At 39.9% G+C, this 18,988-nt stretch overlaps 1 protein-coding gene across 6 annotated transcripts in view; it reads right to left on the bottom strand.

Annotated features, from left to right (window-relative positions):
- Positions 1–18,988, bottom strand: part of SRPK2 (SRSF protein kinase 2) — a 248,444-nt gene that overhangs the window by 146,622 nt on the left and 82,834 nt on the right. Inside the window, exon 3 of one of the 6 annotated variants that reach the window (XM_035020396.1) lies at positions 1,855–1,918. The exons of 3 other annotated variants lie outside the window; for them this stretch is intronic. In XM_035020396.1, the coding sequence (XP_034876287.1) occupies positions 1,855–1,892 (38 nt within the window). In that variant the 5' untranslated portion in view covers positions 1,893–1,918. Of the gene's footprint in view, positions 1–1,269; positions 1,773–1,854; positions 2,265–18,988 lie in introns of those variants that run through there. 2 more of the 6 variants (XM_035020395.1, XM_035020394.1) reach the window with 2 other exon arrangements.

The raw sequence follows: 18,988 nt of genomic DNA, 5'->3' as shown, positions 1-18,988 counted from the left end.
AGCATATCACAAAAGCCATATATATGTCTAAGCACCCCCAAAAGAATAACAAACAAAGCAAGCAAGCTCTGGTAAAACTGTATAAAGCATAGTGGCTGATTTCTAAACTTTAAAACCATAACCACATGCAACCTCCCTTTCCATCAAATTTAACTACAAGAGCTTGGGTAAAAAGATTTAAAAAATAAATAACAACAATAATAAATAAATGTAATCACCAAAATATTTTAGAATCTTTCCTTAGAAGAATCTATTTTAACCACAGAAACCTCATTCATTCCTAACTTGTTTCTCGCTAATATTCATCCATTCTGCCCAACCTTCAATTTATCAATAGAGAATTCATGCTACTCAAAAGAGCTGACATAATTATTGCCGCCATCCCATTGAGAATGCTCTTCCTGGTAACCAAACTCCAACATGACAGTTGGCCCCCGGACCACTCACTATTTACACCACCACCCTCTCCCCCCCTTCCCATCACCACCATTTTACTGACAGAACACTCACAAGGGTCTAGATTGTTTTTCATCTCAGCAAACAGAGTGTTCAAAATCGGACGGCTAGCCACAAACTGGGAGTTAGAAACTACACAGAAATAAACACAAATGTGAATAAATTTTTCTGTTTTCAGTTTCTAAAGAAAGTAGTTAACGTCTTATTTGTAATGCTCTAAATTACAGCCAGGGGCCTTTCACCTAATTACACTAATAAATCGATTTAATGTCATCATTTTGCCATCAGATCACGTCCTCCATACACTAGTGTACTTGAATTAAATAAATCCTTTTTACCAGGGTAAGTTCTTCACCTCATTTTTTTCCCCAGTGCTTTTCCTCTATCATTCCTCAACTACTAAATCATGTCTCCATAATATTTTCCTAAATATTAAATCTGTGAACAAAAAAGATAACCTGAAAACTAGCCACAGGCGAGACAAATCAACACACCTTCAAAACAAAATATCAACATAAAGTATAAACTATTAGGTAACCAAGAGAAAGAAAGGTAAGCATCAACTGTATGCCCAAGAACCTCAATTTAAAACATTATGTAGTATACACAATTTTGGCAAACAGAAGTGAACACAATATTTACATATCAAAATGGGCAACTATATAGCCTCATTTCTGGCTTGAGATAAAAATATCAATTCCATTTATTTAGTAAAATAGCCATTTTAAGGAAATACCTCCTTACAGGTATAATCATTTGATTGACAGATAAAATAATTGCTTTAAAAACACTTCTGAGTCATTTTGTGCTTACCTGCAGGCACGAACCATTACTGCATGCAGCGACTGTTCCATTCCCTAGCACAGACTTGAAGGAGCATATATCTCTCTTTCAGAATGTGACTAATCTGTGGGTTTGCAATTCCTGAGCTATTTACAAATGGCACTCCCTTTCCACGTAAGAAAATATTTATGACAACCAAAAGCCAAGTATTTTTAACCTAGATCTTACAGATAATGTTGGTAATTTTGTAGCAACAGCCTCAAAATACAGGAAGAAAATCTAATACCAATATTTCCTTAAAGAAAGCACAATTTTTGTTTTGCAGCTCGGTAAATTATTTTTTAAAGCCTTCAACAGCTGTCACACATGAACTAGCGCTCTGCTGGGCTACGGCGTGCGTGCTGCAGCTGATTCGGCTTCACTATTTTTTAAAAAATCAATTACCCTTTGTAAAAGCAGAACAGCCTGCCCAAAAACACATCTTCAATACAGCACAATGACCAGCATGCAGTACAATGCATTATACAGCAAACTTGGCAAGAAAAAAAATACGTCCTGGTTTGTTTCTTAGCAATGCTACACCATTAATTGTTCATGCAAGAGATGTAGCTGTACCTTTCTGAAGAGGACGACTTCTCAGAGTTAACTGACATCAGCAGCTCAATCTTCTGCTTGATTTCTGGAAAAATCAGAAAATATTCACAACCAAGATTGCCTGCCCTTGCTTTCAAGCTTTATATCAACAGATTTTTCCTCTCTGATCCCTTTTGTTCAAAAAGAGGCCACAAGATTCGCAGTACTTCTGTTAGGACTGGGATTCGATGGTGCTATAAAGGGAAAAAGCTCCAGAGGCACCAGGCCTTGCTAAACTATGCACATGACTGTTTATGAAAGCAGGAAGTACCATTTCTTTTAAGCAGAGGGGTGTTTTCTTTTTTAAGGTAGAACTAGCAGGGCTCTACCAGAAGATTTCAAATGCAGCAAATTAAAATACAAACAAGAAATGCTCACCACTGCATTCGATACCCTAGATCATCTGAGAAACCTGGGTAATAAAGGTATGAGCTGAAAGGAACAGATGTGCAACCCTTGGCTACTTGCATTTCACCAGCCCTAAAAAATATGGCTCAGTGAATCATTTTTGTCACTTAAGAATGAAATATTAAACCAGAACCCCAATTTATAGATTGAAATTTTTTTTAACCTTTGTTATGATTTCTCAGTTGTCTCTAATTGAAGAATCTGTTTAATACCTAGTCCCTAACTCCTTTAGAAAAAGACTTCGATTTTACACCTTAATTCTCCCCTCCTCCTTCACAGTACAGCACAAGTGAACAGCAACACCCAGTTACCGAGCAGATAATATACTTGTCCTTTTAGGAAAGGACTGACAATGCCATCTGCAACAGAAATGGAAGCGCCAACTCAATTTAATTAAAAGAGAATTGCTGATACGTATTTGGGGGAAAAAAAAGATACCAGACTAAAAGGGAAGGAGAGGTAAAAAATAAAAGGGAGGGGGAAAAGGAAAAAAAAACAACTCTAACACATTTCCTTTAAGAATACCAATGACTAACCTAAAAGCACATAATTTTATGTGAATAAAACGGACATGGTCCCATTACCCAGACTATTTCACATGCAAAGCTGTTTTCCTATTCGTGAATGTGCTTTCTATGCATAATAAAAAGTTCACATAGCAAAAATAAAACACCTGGCCACTGAAATACTACTACAGGCAGTCTCAGGATTTCAAAGTAGACCTCAATAGTTTCGGGGTTGTTTTCTTAGGGGTAAAACAAATCTTAATTTTTAAGAATCTCGATTACAGAAATCAAAGGAATATGAAAAGATAGAAAAGGAAAAGGGAACAAAAATTAATTGCCTAAAATACAGTGGACCTGTTCAGAAATAGCCTTTCAATGTTGTTAAAATAAGGGATTTTCCAAATTGTTTAAGCTCCCAACTTGATCCAACGGGCACTATATAAAACTGGCACAAACATCTGATGAGAGTACGGAATCTGCCACAGGCTAAGGCCAAACTACCTAACCACCGGGGAGAGCACACCGCACAGTGGTTAAATGGAGATGATGATCATGAAACTTACCTTGAGGACTCCTGTGTGGATTAACAGAATCTGGCACCAGGTGCCATAGTAAATGCTCAGTAACACCCCTCCCGCAGGTTTCAAAAGAGCGCAGTGTTTAGGAGCTCACGCTTGGCCACCCACAGCCATGGATTTGAAGGCAGGCTCCTCTAACTTTTTTTTTTTTTTTAAGATTTTATTTATTTATTTGAGAGAGAGAATGAGAGACAGAGAGCATGAGAGGGAAGAGTGTCAGAGGGAGAAGCAGACCCCCCGCTGAGCAGGGAGCCCGATGCGGGACTCGATCCTGGGACTCCAGGATCATGACCTGAGCCGAAGGCAGTCGCTTAACCAACTGAGCCACCCAGGCGCCCCTCCTCTAACATTTTTAATAGCCACGTGACCTTTGGGAAATTGGACTTTCTAAAAGCCTCTATCTCCTCTCCTATAAAATGGGGATAATAATGGCTCGTAAAGGGCCATTGTGATGATTTAACGAAATATAGTATTCCATGACAGTCATGCAGATGTAGGGTTCGTGCCCACTAGTCAGCCCTCCATGTCTACTGCTAGGGAGTGCCTAGCAAAGGACAGTGATCCTCAACAAATATTTGCCGAATTAATTAATGAGGTACAGTAGGTCTGTCCTATCTTAAACAGCTTTTCCAGTTTTGATCTACCTTCTAACTCTTACTACACCAAGCTCAACATATACCTTTTTATCACTACAGTTTGATTATATATGGAAGTTTAACTTTAATCTGTATCTGGGCCTCCCCATCTAGAGAGTTATTCTCAAGTTTATCAACTAGCCAAGTCAGAAATGAGGTTACACTTGAATCCTTCATTGTGGTAATTGTTCATTTCAAAAAGACAAAAAATTCGCACTTCGGTGTATAGATTATCTGTGCATGTAAGCTGAAAGACCCCAGGTTTAAGGGCGCCTGGGTGGCTCAGTCAGTTGAGCGTCTGACTCTTGGTTTCAACTTGGGCTGGGTCATGGTCTCAGGGTTGTGCAATCAAACCCAGTGTCAGGCTCTGTGCTCAGCGCTTGTCCCTCTCCCTCCCCCTCACATTATCTCTCACTCTCTCTCTCTCTCTAATAAATAAAATCTTAAAAAAAAAAAAAAAAAAAAACCCAAGTTTAAACTGCACAGCTCTTAGGAAGTGTATAAACATTAGAAACGAAAAGTTAAAGCTTTGAGAGCTCCAAACCAAAATGGTGTCCAATAATACATGGACAGGTTTCTACCATCATTTTCACATTTTCTTCAAACCCTCAGATTTGGTTCTAGCTCCCGAAGGACCAAAACGTTTAGGAATGTTCATAAATACTACGTTAATATTGTATACTCTGAGGCCCGTGTATCCCATCTATTCTACTACCCACTTCTCCTTACCAATACCAGCCACGGTCTGATTACTCCCCACATTCATTAAGAACTCTAGAAGCCATTCCACCACAATCCCTGCCATGTGATGTTCACATTGACAGATAGGAATTCCCAAAACCCTTGGCTAAGGACCTCAGCCTCCTGAACCTCTGATCACTTGAGTCCTCTACCATGACCACACTTAGGATGCTCTCTTACACACACTACAAATCAGCTGGTTGTTCTTCTCTTTCATTCACAGTATGTAGGACCCTATATACTTTATTTCATTTTTTGCAATTAAGTCCACCAATCTTTTCCTTAATGAATGATGGTCTTCCTGTTATATTTAGACTTTCCCCACACCAAATTTTTTAAATCACCCCATTTTCTTCTAATACACTTTATAATTTTATTTAGCATGTAAATCTTGGACCCTTTTAGAAGGTATTTCAGTCTATGAATTGATGTAGAGATCCAATCTGCTTTTATAGTTACATTTGAAAACCTTATGCCCCCCACCCCCACAATTCTAAATTACTCTCTTCACCACCACTCCTCAGTTCTTCCAAAGCAGCAATCTTACAACCCCATAAATACATATTTATTCAACCATCCACAGTCTCCATTTATTCATTCAGGCCAGTGAGTACTAAGGCTACACTTCTTTATTTCACAAAGAAAACGAACAAGTGGTTCCTATGTAGTTGGAATAAGCGTATTCAAAATTATGGTTGATATTTTTTGTCATAATTTTGTTTTAATTTATAAGTAACATTATGGGACAACAGAAGTTTCTTGTTTTTCTAATCCTTTTGTGTTCTTATGATTCTCCTCCTAACTCTACGTGCTTTGCTGTATCATCTTTTTTCACTCAGACCTTACATGTTAGTCATACTTCTCTTGTATGACCCTCTTTTCATTCACTGACTCTTCCATCTATTCCCTTGACATCCACAACTAAAGGACACTGATGATGACTAAACATGAATTTCGCGCCCAATATTCTCTCCTGCAACCCAGAACTGTATGTCCTTCCACCCCCAGCAGACATCTTCGCCTATGTACATGGTCCTGACACGCCTTGAATGCAGCATCTAAGGCTGACGACCTCATCAACTTCTCAGTCCAGGGTCTCCCTGAACAGCAGCAGCGTTGCCCTTCTGAGCCAGGAATTTCTGAAGGATCCCAGACTAGCATCCCTGTCTCATCTGGAGTATCATCACCACCACTCACCCTTTTCCATCTATTTTATGTTCTAGGGCCACTGAGCGCTACTCTGCACTTCCCCAAACACACCATGCTTTCTCACACCGCCAAGTCTTTCCTTACGCAGTTTCCTTCCCTGGGATGCCAGTGCCCAGTTTGCTTCCCTTGCACACCCAACTCCCTTTTCTAATCTCAGCCCAAGCGCTCCCTCCCCTCTGACAGCGTCCCAGACAGAATACACTTCACCTCCTCTGCCCCTCTGCAGATCACATACACTTGCACTAGAGAATTACTAAAATACATACACTACTTGTCTGACACCCCTGAGACCACAACTTCCTTAGGGAAGGGGAACTGACATTTCACTTCAATTCACACTTATTGAGTCTGATGGTTTTCTTAGCCTATTCTCGTCAAAGTTACAATCTACCTAACTTAGTTTCCTTATTCTTAAATATACATTTCCAGATACAGTACCTCTGACTAGAGGTTCAAACAACTGCAGAGTTAGAAGAATCCTCAGAGGTCATCACCTAGCTGAACCATCTGAATTTATGAAGAAGAAATTGGAGAGTTAAAAGATAAACAACTGGTAGCAAGAATACTCTTCACCTTCTCCAAAAGACTACCATCTCTGCGAGCTACAGCTAAATTTCCAAGGACTAGCAACCCAAGCAGAACATTCAGCTTTCTTTAAAATCAGCTTTGGGATGCGTGGGTGGCTCAGGCCGTTGAGCATCTGTCTACCTTCGGGTCAGGTCATGATCCCGGGGTCCTGGGATCGAACCCCGCGTTGGGCTCCCTGCTCAGTGGGGAGCCTGCTTCTCCCTCTCCTCCCCACTTGTGTTTTCTCTCGCGCTCTCTCTCTCTATAAAATCTTTAAAAAAAATAAAGTAAAATCAGCTTCTAAATTCTACTTTCTCATATCTCCAATCAATTAAAATTATCACTATTATTTGGCTTTCTTGATTACAACCACTGGTCAGTCTATGACATCATACTCTTGTTATGCATCACTTTACACACCAAAAAGGAAAAACCAATTCACCAGGATCTCCCACTCATTCTCTTCTATCCAACCCATAGACCTTCTTCACAAAAACCTTTTATTCTCATACCTACACTTTAAAAGATACTCAAATTCCTTGTAAAGATGAATATTTTTAATTCTTCGGTTAATGGCCTACTATCTCTAATATTTCATTTTCCACTTAATAACATGAGTCTGGAGACTCATGGAACACGCAGGGCCCTGAGTCCAGAGCTGAGCCCATCCCTAAGAACCCAGACCAGGAAGAGCAGTTACTGATAGGAACTATTAAAACAAAGTTCAATAAAGGATGCGCTTCACAGAACAGATAGCCTGGAAGGGAAAGTGGGCAGCCCTGAATCCACCTGGATCTTAAGAGTAGTGGCAGCATGAGACTAACACAGGGATGCCGTGGAGATGACATGCTCCCACGTCCTTTACAGCTGCACTACACACCAAACATGAGCTCACATGGGACCCTGTCTTTTAGGACATGGAAATTAAATAAGACATAACTGGGCAGACAGTTCTACCTCAATTCTTACACATACATCCTTTTTCCATGGGTGTTAGTCCAACAGATTTACTAAACTTCCTTCCTCTTGCCAAATTCTTTACATAATCATTCACAAAGCTGATTTTATTTTGGGTACACATAAATAAGGAGGATTTTTTTTTTTAATTAATGCTTTATATATATTTAGAGCCATTTCAGGCTGCAAGAAACAGGTATGTGCTCAGTTTACCTCAGGTGATAGGATAATACTGCCAGAAAACATCTAGAAGTTAAGAATAGAAAAAGGCCTCCATAGGCCTCACAGTGAGAATCTTGTTCAAAAGGAAGGGCAGCTCTTGATACTCAGAGTTCCTGTTACCAAGTGCTCAGAAGGATTGCTCTCCGCCTTAATGCTTCACCATTCTGGTGATTCAACACCTCTGTGACCCTAATTCCACTTCTCCTGTCACTACCAATTAACTGCTTCTCCTCTTTCATATGTTCACAGATTCTACTACTGAAGGATGCATGCTACAGGCCTTCTCTCTTGGTGTCTCCAACTTAAGCCTGCAAGTATCTTTAAGGGGCTCCCATTTAAATGCAAAACACTGGGCCTGCAGAAGCTTTTCTGGCTCAAGTGTCAATCCCTGGTATTACCATCTGGGACCAAGTACTGAGTTCCTGTCTCAAAATTCAAAGACGGACACGGACGAGACCCTTCATAAAGGGGTAGGAGTAAAGCAAGCTCTCTGAGACCTCTAGGAAGGCTGGTGATTAGCTGACCAACACCATGAAGATGGTCTAATCTAAAAATGGAGTCCTTGTTATCCCAGCCTTCGTTATTCAAGTCATCTGTTATAAGAACACACAGAAAAGCAAAAAATGTGCTAACAAAAACAATCGTTAATGAACTGACCATTCAAACTGTCCCTGGTTATCCCTAGCCTCTATGTCCACCCATCCACCCCCTTCTTTCTCTCTCTCTCACTGATGCTCATACAGTCCCAACAACAATTCAAATAGAATGCAAATCCAGAACAAAGTGAAAACTGAAAAAAGGCAACACAAGATGCAACATTTGACAAAGTCAGTGTAAGATACTAATGAAATATTAGAACCCCAAATGAGGACAGCGACTGAGAAATGAGGCCACAGGAGGAGTTAGGAAGGTTAGTAACTGATGAGAAAAATCAACAAGGACAATAATATGCTAAGTGTCTCAAGAATGATAATTATTTGATTATCAGTGACTAATGGGGAAAATAATAAAACTCTTAAATAGTTTACAAAAATGTCCTTCATTATAACTGCATTACAAATTAAAAGATATCCAATCACGTTATTATATAAAATTTAGTATGAAAATACATGTCAAAAACAATTAACACTTGATACATTCTTTGTTCATTCTAATACTCGGTACTTGTTTTTCCATTACAATTCAAATTTTCATAAATAAGCTTCCTTTCTGAACCTGATTTTATTTTTCAAGATAAAAGTCCCAATTTCACCCCCTTCCTTAAAAGTAGTCTTTTTCCAGTATCAAATTTTCTCGGGCTATAATCCCCAAACAGGATTACTTGTGTTCCTGAACGTGGTACGGTGCCAACGGAGAACAACGTGTTCCCTCCAAACCCGACAATGAGGCGGGGGTGGGAGGTGGAGGGACCGGAGGAGGAGGAGGTGGTCTCCAGCTGGTCAGGTTTTCAGTCTGAACTTTCACGGTAGCTGCTGCTGCCACTTACGAGAAACTTCACTCACTAGAGGAAATGTTTTTCCTTCTGTCACACTTTTTAAATTATTCCTGAGTGCAATTTATAACCTAAAAGGAACATTAGTTTAAAAGGAAAGGTTTAGGGGCGCCTGGGTGGCTCAGTCGTTAAGCGACTGCCTTCAGCTCAGGTCATGACCCCAGGGTCCTGGGATGGAGCCCCGCATCGGGCTCTGTGCATCGGGCTCTGTGCTTCGCGGGAAACCTGCTTCTCCCTCTGCCCCTCCCCCTGCCGTGTTCCCTCTCTCTGTCACGCTCTGTCAAATAAATAAATAAAAATAAAAATAATTAAAAATAAAAAACAAAAGGAAAGGTTACTGATTCTCAAGTTGCAGCAAGAAAAGTGGGTCAAGCCCCTCAAACAGGGACTCCCATCCTCACTTACCCCCAGAAGCCTGCAAAGCAAGAGGCAGGGAGAAGATGAGCCAGGGGCTCCAGCTGCGTCTGCACCAGCCCAAGACCCCAGATCACCCATCCTGGCACTGTAGGGGTATGTTCAGACTTCACAGTGCATCAGACAGTATTTGTTACCATTGTTTTTGTTCTTCTGATACTGAGGAATTTCAGGACAACTAAATACAAAAATGCACTAAAATGTGAAAATATAAATGTTTAAATAAATGCTTAGTTTTTTTAGCATCACCATCAATGCCCTCCCTCTATCAGCAATGAAATGTAATGGAACTAATCCCTGAAAACTGTCTACACATTTCTCACCACAGCAGAGTATCATTAATAGTTAATCCCGGCTGCTAAACAGAACAAAGGCACTCTTACCCTGACTCTGTTTGGGAGACAGAAGAAGTAACACAAGTTCTTAGATAACTGAGCTGTTAAACTCAGGGTGAGAGATCCAATGCTACCATGAGATCAAGTTTAAAGCTTTCTCTGTTTTACACTTATAAAATAAATACCGTTTATACATTTTTCTGATATACAAATTTTAGAAATTACAGTACTCAGAAAAAGGAAGTATTTTATAATCCTAATTATAAGATTGCTTTTCATGCTACATATTAATATACAACTGAAACTACTCGGTTCTCTAATATTGCGGCTTACAATGTTATAAATTAAGACATTTTAATTTCATTTACAATTTTGGCATATAAAGGACTGTGAGTTCACCAAGGCAATGAATTCTTGCTTTCTGACTCCTTTAGTAAACCAAGGTCCATTCAACCATCTTGAAAAGTGACTTCACTATCTTAAGACGTGGTAACATTACTGTACAAGGCTTATTTAAGAAAAGAAGCCCTATCAAAATATGAAGTATAAGGAGGAATTAGAGTCCCTAACTCCCAATCCACATTAACTTTCAAACTTAAGAACTGAAATTGATGATGCAGTACAATTTTCCCATCCTTCCACATTCCCTCAGTACCAACAGGCACAGCACTAAATGCTACCTCAACAGGGGGAGGAAGAAGGTGTCTCAAAAATATGTAGGACAAAATTCCACTCCTCAGAGAGTTCGCAGTTTAGCTTGAACCATCAGGCCTACTTGTTGAGCCCTTTATGTGAATTAACTCACAACAACTGGTGAAGTAGGTACTCAACATAAATTCCATTTTGCATGCACAGAAACTAAAACTTTGAAAGTTTTAAGAATTTCTAAAACTTCCAGAGCTAAACAATTCCATTTATAATAAAATCAAAAAGAATACTTAGGAATACATTTAACCAAGGAAATGAGAGACTTGCACACTGAAAATGCAAAACATTGTTGAAAGAAATTAAAGACTTAAATGAAAAGACACCTGTGTTCATGGCTTGGAAGACTTACCATTGTTAAAATGGCCATCCTCCCCGAAATTGATCTACAGATTTACACAATTCCTATCAGAATTCTAACTGACTTTTTTCCCCCCAGAAATGGGCTAGGTGACCCTTCAATTCATATGGACATTCAAGGGACCGTGAATAGCCAAAACAATCTTGGAAAAAGACCAAAACTGGAGGACTCACACATCTCGACTTCAAAACTTACTACAAAGCTACAATAATCAAAACAGTGTGAAACTGGCATAAAGAGAAGACATATAGATCAATGGAATAGAATGAGAGTCCAGAAATAAACCCTCACATTACAGCCAAGTGATTTTCAACAAGAGTGCCAAGGCCATTCGATGGGAAAAGCACGTCTCTTCAAAAGATGGTGCTAGGGGCGCCTGGGTGGCTCAGTCAGTTAAGCGTCTGATTCTTGGGTGCCTGGGTGGCTCAGCTGGTTAAGCGACTGCCTTCGGCTCAGGTCATGATCCTGGAGTCCTAGGATCGAGTCCCGCATTGGGCTACCTGCTCAGCAGGGAGTCTGCTTCTCCCTCTGACCCTCCCCCCTCTCATGTTCTCTCTCTCTCTCTCTCTCATCCTCTCTCTCAAATAAATAAATAAAATCTTTCAAAAAAAAAAAAAAGCATCTGACTCTTGGTTTTGGCTCAGATCGTGATCTCAGGGTAATGAGACAGAGCTCTGTGTTGGGCTCTGCACTCAGTGCGGAGTCGGCTTGGGATTCTCTCTCTCCCTCTCCCTCTGTCCGTCCCACTCATTCTCTCACTCTCTCTCTCTAAAATAAATAAATTTAGAAAAAAATAAAAGATGGTTCTAGACAACCGGATATACACATACAAAAGAATAATGCTGGATTCCTATCTCACAGCACATACAAAAGTTAGCCCCAAATGGATCAAAGACCTAAATATAGAGGCTAAAACTATAAAACTCTTAAAAGGAAATATAGACGTAAATCTTCATGATTTTGGATTAGGCTGACTTCTTAAACATGACACAAAAAGTACAAAAAACAAAAGAATAGATAAACTGAACGTCCTAAGAATTACAAACTTTTGTGCATCAAAAAATACTATCAAGGAAAAAAAAAGGTAATCCACAGAATGGGAGTAAATATTTTGCACATCACATATCTGATAAAGAACCAAAATCCTGAATATATAAAGAATTCTTACACTCAACAATTTTAAAAAAAAATAACCCAATTTAAAAATGGGCAAAAGATCTAACAGACATTTGTCCAAGGAAAAAACACAAATAGCCAATAAGCATAAGAGAAGTTAATGTCATTAGTCATCAGGGAAATGCAAATTAGAAAAACAGTGAAATATCATTTTATATCCACTTTTTGATTAATCAAAAAGACAGCAACAAGTGTTGACAAGGATGTGGAGAATTTGGAAACTTCATGTACTGCTGGTGCACTGTTAACCAGCACAGCTACTTTGGAAAACAATCTGGCAGTTCTTCAAAAAGTTCAACCACAGGTTACCACATGACCTAACAATTCCACTCCTCAGTATATACCCAGGAGAAGTGCAAACATATGTTCATACTGTTCACAAAAAAACGTGTACACAAGTGTTATTCATAACATCCAAAAACTGTTAACAACCCATATATCCATCAGCTGATGAACGGATAAACGAGATGTGGTATATCCATATGTAAGAGAAATGTAGTTAATGATACATGCTACCACATGGATAAGTCCTGAAACATTATGGAGAGTGAAACAAGCCAGACACAAAACACATACTGCATGATTCCATTTACATGAAATGTCCAGAACAGGGAAATATAGAGAGACAGTAAGTAGCCCTAGGGCTGGCGGGGGGAGGGAAAATGGCGAGTGTCTGCTAATGCACGAAGAGTTTCTTTTTAGAATGATGAAAATGGTCTGGAATGAGGTAATGGCAATGTCTTTACAAGATTATAAACATTCTAAAAGCCACTGATTTGTAAACTTTAATATGGTGAAAAAGGTAACCTATGAATTTTATCTCAATTAAAAAAAAAAAAAAAAAAGGATTTCAGAGCTAGTATGTCGCTCAGCCAGCATGAGAACCTGGACAATGGAGCTCAAGCCTAGCTCCATCGCTGTGCTTTGCAGTCTGCAAGGAGGAAATGAGCAGACTGTCTGGGCAGAGGGAAGGGCCAAAGGCGGCATCTGACCTTTATTACTAGCATTAGGAGGACTCTGCCAGGTGCAGAAAAGCCCACTCCCAACAGGAAAATGGCACAAACAAAGCTTAGAGATCCCTGTCGTGTGGGTCATCCGAGTTGCTTTGGTGACTGAAGAGAGTGAGGGAGGTACCGGTAGGAAATAAAGCCGGAGACCCTGGTGGGTTATCTTACATTCCATACAAAGAAGTCCTGCTTTTCCACAGGGTAGAATATAACCAACTATACAGCTACAGCTAAATTAAGAGATCCAACAGGTGAATCAGAATGAAAAGCAAATTTTTAACATCTTATGTCATGCTGGGGAAACAATATTCAACTGCATGGAGCTACTTATGAGAGTTGTCGATTCTCCACAATTCAACGTGTGTCTGTCCACCCACATAGTGCCCCTCAGGAACTTAAGCCTATTATCACCTCTCTCATTTGTAAATCCTAAAATTCTCATCTCAAGCATCAGTTGTCCCTTATGTCGGTCGACAAAAATCTTTAACAGCAGCAAGGGATAGTAAAACCTACTTCCAAGGCTTTGTTGCTTTACAAAACGTTATGAAGTACCACAAATTCTTTAGCAAATCAAACACAAGCCGCTTTATTTTTGTCTGTGCGGTTTCCTACCAATTACATAGACAGAAAACCTCAACTAGTTCTCCATTTTAATATGCAAAAATCAACAAAAAGGGCCTTAAATGTATCAAGGACACAGAAAACCTAGCTTTGTTACATCAAAGTGACCTTGAATCGATATTCCAGAGTACAAGTTCTTCACCCTTACCATCTCTGGGCATGTATCGAGTTGCTGGTTTCTAGTCACTTAGAAAAAAAATATTTTGGGGGCGCCTGGGTGGCTCAGTTGGTTAAGGGACTGCCTTCAGCTCAGGTCATGATCCTGGAGTCCCGGGATCGAGTCCCACATCGGGCTCCCTGCTCAGCAGGGAGTCTGCTTCTCCCTCTGACCCTCCCCCCTCTCATGCTCTCTCTCTTTCTCTCTCTCAAATAAATAAATATCTTTAAAAAAAAAAATTTTGAGCATGAAACAATACCTAAAGATTAAGACATTAGGATTCATAATTGTATCTGTGATAACTAGCAACAACAGTAACAACAGTAACACTAACATTTCATACCAATCACAATGTGTCAGGAACTCTTCTATTTGCTTTCTATAAGAAATCTCTTAACACTCTCATATCCCTGTAAGATAAATATTATCATTATCCCCATTTTACAGATAGGGAAACTGATACAGAATGGCTCAGTAACTTGCCACCGTTCACAGAGCTAGTAGAGGGGGAATCTGAACCGCAGCGGCCTCTGTACAGTGTCTGGGCCCTCAACCATTATGCTCTACGTGTGGCCCATTTAGAATGTTCTCAAAATTCTCCATAGTAGGGCGCCTGGGTGGCTCAGTCGTTAAGCGTCTGCCTACGGCTCAGGTCATGATCCCAGGGTCCTGGGATCGAGTCCCACATCGGGCTCCCTGCTCGGCAGGAAGCCTGCTTCTCCCTCTCCCACTCTCCCTGCTTGTGTTCCTGCTCTCACTATCTCTCTCTGTCAAATAAATAAATAAAATCTTTAAAAAAAAAAAAAAAAAAAATTCTCCATAGTAAAAAAGCTCAACACTCATTTATGTTAATATTTATGAAAAAAAAAAAGAAAAAGAAAAAAAAATATTTATGAAAGCTATAACACAATCCTACAAATGCAGTCCTATTCAGACTTCATGCTTATAATCTTGCTGTCCCCTCCTCCTAAAAAAATCTCTTCCTCTCCATCAATCTTAAAAAATAATCATTTATGTGTTAAGCATTTGTGGGGATAAGAGTTGAAAGAAAAACAAATTTTTTGGCTATATTTTGACTGCATTTTATGGGGTGAACTAGGTCCTGAGCCAGTACTGGGTAACTTGGGCACGCTAAGAAAGTCTCGGGATGTACTTCTTGCATTTAATTTTCCTCTTCATCCTAAGGGCCATTTGCACTTATTTGCAAACCTACTAAATCACTCTCTCAGGGTGATGATGCCGAAAAGTCCTAGAGGTTATTCTGATGCACAGCCAGTGTTGAGAATCACTGGTTTTACACTTGGCCCCTGTCCTCCTTATCTAACTAAAATGACAGTATTACAAAAAAACAATTCATTTCACAGCACAAATGGCCAATCATGCCGAACAATATTCTATTTATTGACTTCAGTATAGGCAATGCTAGATAGTTAACAATCCAGCAATTCCACTTCTTCCAAATCTAAGCCAGAGAAACATTCACATGTGGCCTGGGAGAATCACACAAAGATGCTCGTCATAATTCTGTATGCAACAGCAAGTAATGGATAACAACCCAATTGTTAAATGAACTATGGTACATTCATACACACACACACACACACACACACATATATATACATGTAAATGGGAAGAGTATATTCCAAAATGATTAGAAAAAGGTCTTCTTTACTTTTGCAGATGAAATGAGGAATGAGGAAATGGTGGTCAGAGCATTTTGCCTTTACCTACACTTAAATTTTTTATAGGTGTTATTTGTGTAATTAAAAATAATTTTCTTAAATAATGTTAAGTGTTGCCAAATGATATTCCAGTTAAAATAAATCCCTTTTGTGGTTACCCAGCTTTCAAATGGACATTCTGCAAAAAGAATGCCATCACACCATTATAAATAGCCTCCAAAATGCCAATTTTCACTTTCAAATAAAATTCACAGTTTAATCAAGATCAAAGCAATTTCTGTTGGAATCCTGACAGTGTTATACTGAAGGGAAAAAAAAAAACAAAAAACAGTGAAATTCTTCTGACACTGTTCTATCATAAGAAAGGGAATCTTGTGAAGGTTGTACAAATTTCATTTAAAACTAGCTTTAAAAACTAAATTCAGTCTGTCCCTTCTAATTCTATCATGAGCAGGCTCTTAAAACAAAATAAAATTGCTGAGACAAATTGGTGAATTCAAAAAGAAAGTATCTAAAAATATAAGTATAATTTAGCAGTCCAAAAATGATCAAGTTTCAACCAGTGGATGCAGTGAGCCTATAAAAGACAGGCTACCGCTACAGAAGAAATGCAGAACCCCATGGATGAGGGGTAAGATAACTCAATTTTGTAAGCACAGCCATGGAATATTTGCATTCTTTTTTAGACGGTGCAGAGGAGAAAGCCATGTGCTTGAGAAACTAGAGTCAAGTTGCCAGCACAATTACATAGCAAGAAAACACTTCCCACGAAAAGAACCACCGCAATGAAGAGGTAAGTATAAAATGGCTCAAGAACAGAGGGTTAAGAAATTCTAGTCTTGCTTTTTTAAAAAATATAACTTCCTTTCAGTCATATCATTATCTACTTTAATAACAAAATGGTTCCTCAATTTATACTGAAATATACTAGCCAATGTGTTTTAACTCATCTGAAGTAACCTGCTTTTTTCCTTTTTCTAAAGCCTAATTCTCTGAAAGCTGGACCAACAACAAAGAAAGGGGAAAGGGGGAAAATATTTGGACTGACGGCATTCTACTTCTTGAGTTGCGAGAGTCAGGTATTCAGGTGCCTATTTTATTATTCTTCAAACTTACGGGATGCCTGGGTGGCTCAGTTGGTTAAGCGTCTGATTCTTGATTTTAGCTCAGGGTTGTGAGATCGAGTCCCACATTGGGCTCCGTGCTGAGTGCGGAGTCTGCTTAAGATTCTCTCACGCCCTCTCCCTCTGCCTCTGCCTCTGCCCCTCCCCCTCTCCCTTTCTTGGGGGGAGGGGCAAAAAAAAAACACACAGTTGTATTTCATGTATTATATACATAAAAGATTGTATAATTTCTAAATGTTTTTAACTTTTCACCAGTTCTTAACCAGTTTCCCCTGCTTTCCCTCCTCTGAACACAGGTGAACCTCAGCCACCCAGCCTTGAAGGAATGAGTGATTCTGGATAACCATATGTTAATGACAGTTGAAAGATTATGTGTCTTACCCTTATTTAAGCCATTCTGGATTGAAACATTCACTTCTGGTTTAAAAATAAAGTTTCTTGGGGGCGCCTGGGTGGCTCAGTTGGTTAAGCGACTGCCCTTAGGTCATGATCCCGGAGTTCCGGGATCGAGTCCCGCATCGGGCTCCCTGCTCGGCAGGGAGCCTGCTTCTCCCTCTGACCCTCCCCCCTCTCATGTGCTCTCTGTCTCTCTCATTCTCTCTGTCTCAAATAAATAAATAAAATCTTAAAAAATAAAATAAAATAAAATAAAGTTTCTTGGCTACCTCAGAGCCTTTTGTTATAAGTACTACTCGAATATTCTCAGGGCCTCTGAACGGTCTCTTCAGCACCAAGGCTCCAGGTTAGGACAGTGCTTTTAGCTTGTTACTGCTTTTCTTTGTCATCCCTTACAATGGCTACATGTGCGCCCTTCCAATCGGCTCATTCTAACCTGGTGAGTAAACTATAGATAGTTTCCCACACCGTACATTAAGTTTTCTTTAAACTATCTGTAACACTTGAATGTTTATGGGTCCTACACATTCGAGGCTCATATAAAAACCGTTCTAGGCCCACTCTCTTTTGAGGGTCCCATTGCCACAGTACATCCGCTTCTCTTTGAGCATCCATTTCGTTCCTTCCCAAGTGATGAGCTCTATATCTGCAGCTTGCAGATATATATCTGCAATATAAAAGTATGCCAGGCTCTCCTACATTATGTTGGCAACAATAACCCTTGTTCTGCATTATGATGTCAACGATAACCCTTGAATTTGCAAGGATTACGTATCTTTATCTTCACAAAAACACTATGAGGCAGATACAACCATCACTCTATTTTGTAGATGAGTAAGGGAGGGCCAAAGGTAAGGTAACAGGTCTGAAGTCACCCAGCCATTTGGTGGCAGATGCAGAACTTGGCCCCAGGTAACTAAAACTCTGAAGCCAGCGCTACTACCAGCCGCAGTAACACAGCGGCCCCACCAAACTGCCCTAATCTCTCCTGTTCAGAAACCCGAATTCCTGCGTCAGGGATGCATTACTCCAATTCATCCTTTCCAGCCAGGCTAGGCTATCCACAGGATGCTGGACTCCCTGGGGCCTGCCTGTGCTGGAGCCAGGGTGCAGGCCGGGTCCAGTCCGGGGGGGGGGGGGGGGGGGGGAAGCACACAGCAGAGCCACATGCGGACAGGCTGCCACGGGGCACCTCCAGACTACAACCCTGTGTGCGCCTTGTTCCCGACAGCCACATACATCGGGCACAATCCCCAAAGTTCAAGGAACAGGAATGGAAAAGAAAAAATCCAGAGTTTGGGCAGGAGTTTTTCATCAAGCCCCACGGCACCGGCACCCACTGCAAATTTCTGTTCCAGCTCTATTCATATTCAAATTTTTCTACTCAAAATGTTAATTACCTACGGTTTGCCAGCACTGAATTTAGGACAGTGTGAATCAAAAATCCTGTCAAGAGTTCTTTTCTTTACATCTACTCATCAAGGTTCTGGCGAAAAGAAACTCAGAGTTAAGTATTTCTTCCTCTAAAGGCTCTTAACCCTTGGGAAGTTTGAAACAAAAGAATAGCCATGCCTGAGTCTTTTGTCTTTTTTTAAATCCTCTTTTTCTGTAGCTGAGGACTACAATCTTCTCTAAAATTGTCTTTCAGCAGATATTACTTTTCTTTTAAAAAAGGTTTGTGCTGCTTAATAATTTTAAGTAATCATCCTTTATTCTAGACCTACACTGTCCAATACAGAAATCACTAGCCATATTTGGCCACTTGGGCACTTGAAAGGTGCCTACTCCCACAGAGATGCGCTTAGCATAAAAAGAAAATGAAA

The sequence above is a fragment of the Mirounga leonina genome, unplaced genomic scaffold (assembly GCF_011800145.1).
Source record: "Mirounga leonina isolate KUSES-001 unplaced genomic scaffold, KU_Mleo_1.0 Mir_174, whole genome shotgun sequence".
Taxonomy (NCBI): domain Eukaryota; kingdom Metazoa; phylum Chordata; class Mammalia; order Carnivora; family Phocidae; genus Mirounga; species Mirounga leonina.
The sequence above is the reverse complement of the archived record's forward strand: the minus strand, read 5'-3'. Positions and strand labels throughout refer to the sequence as shown.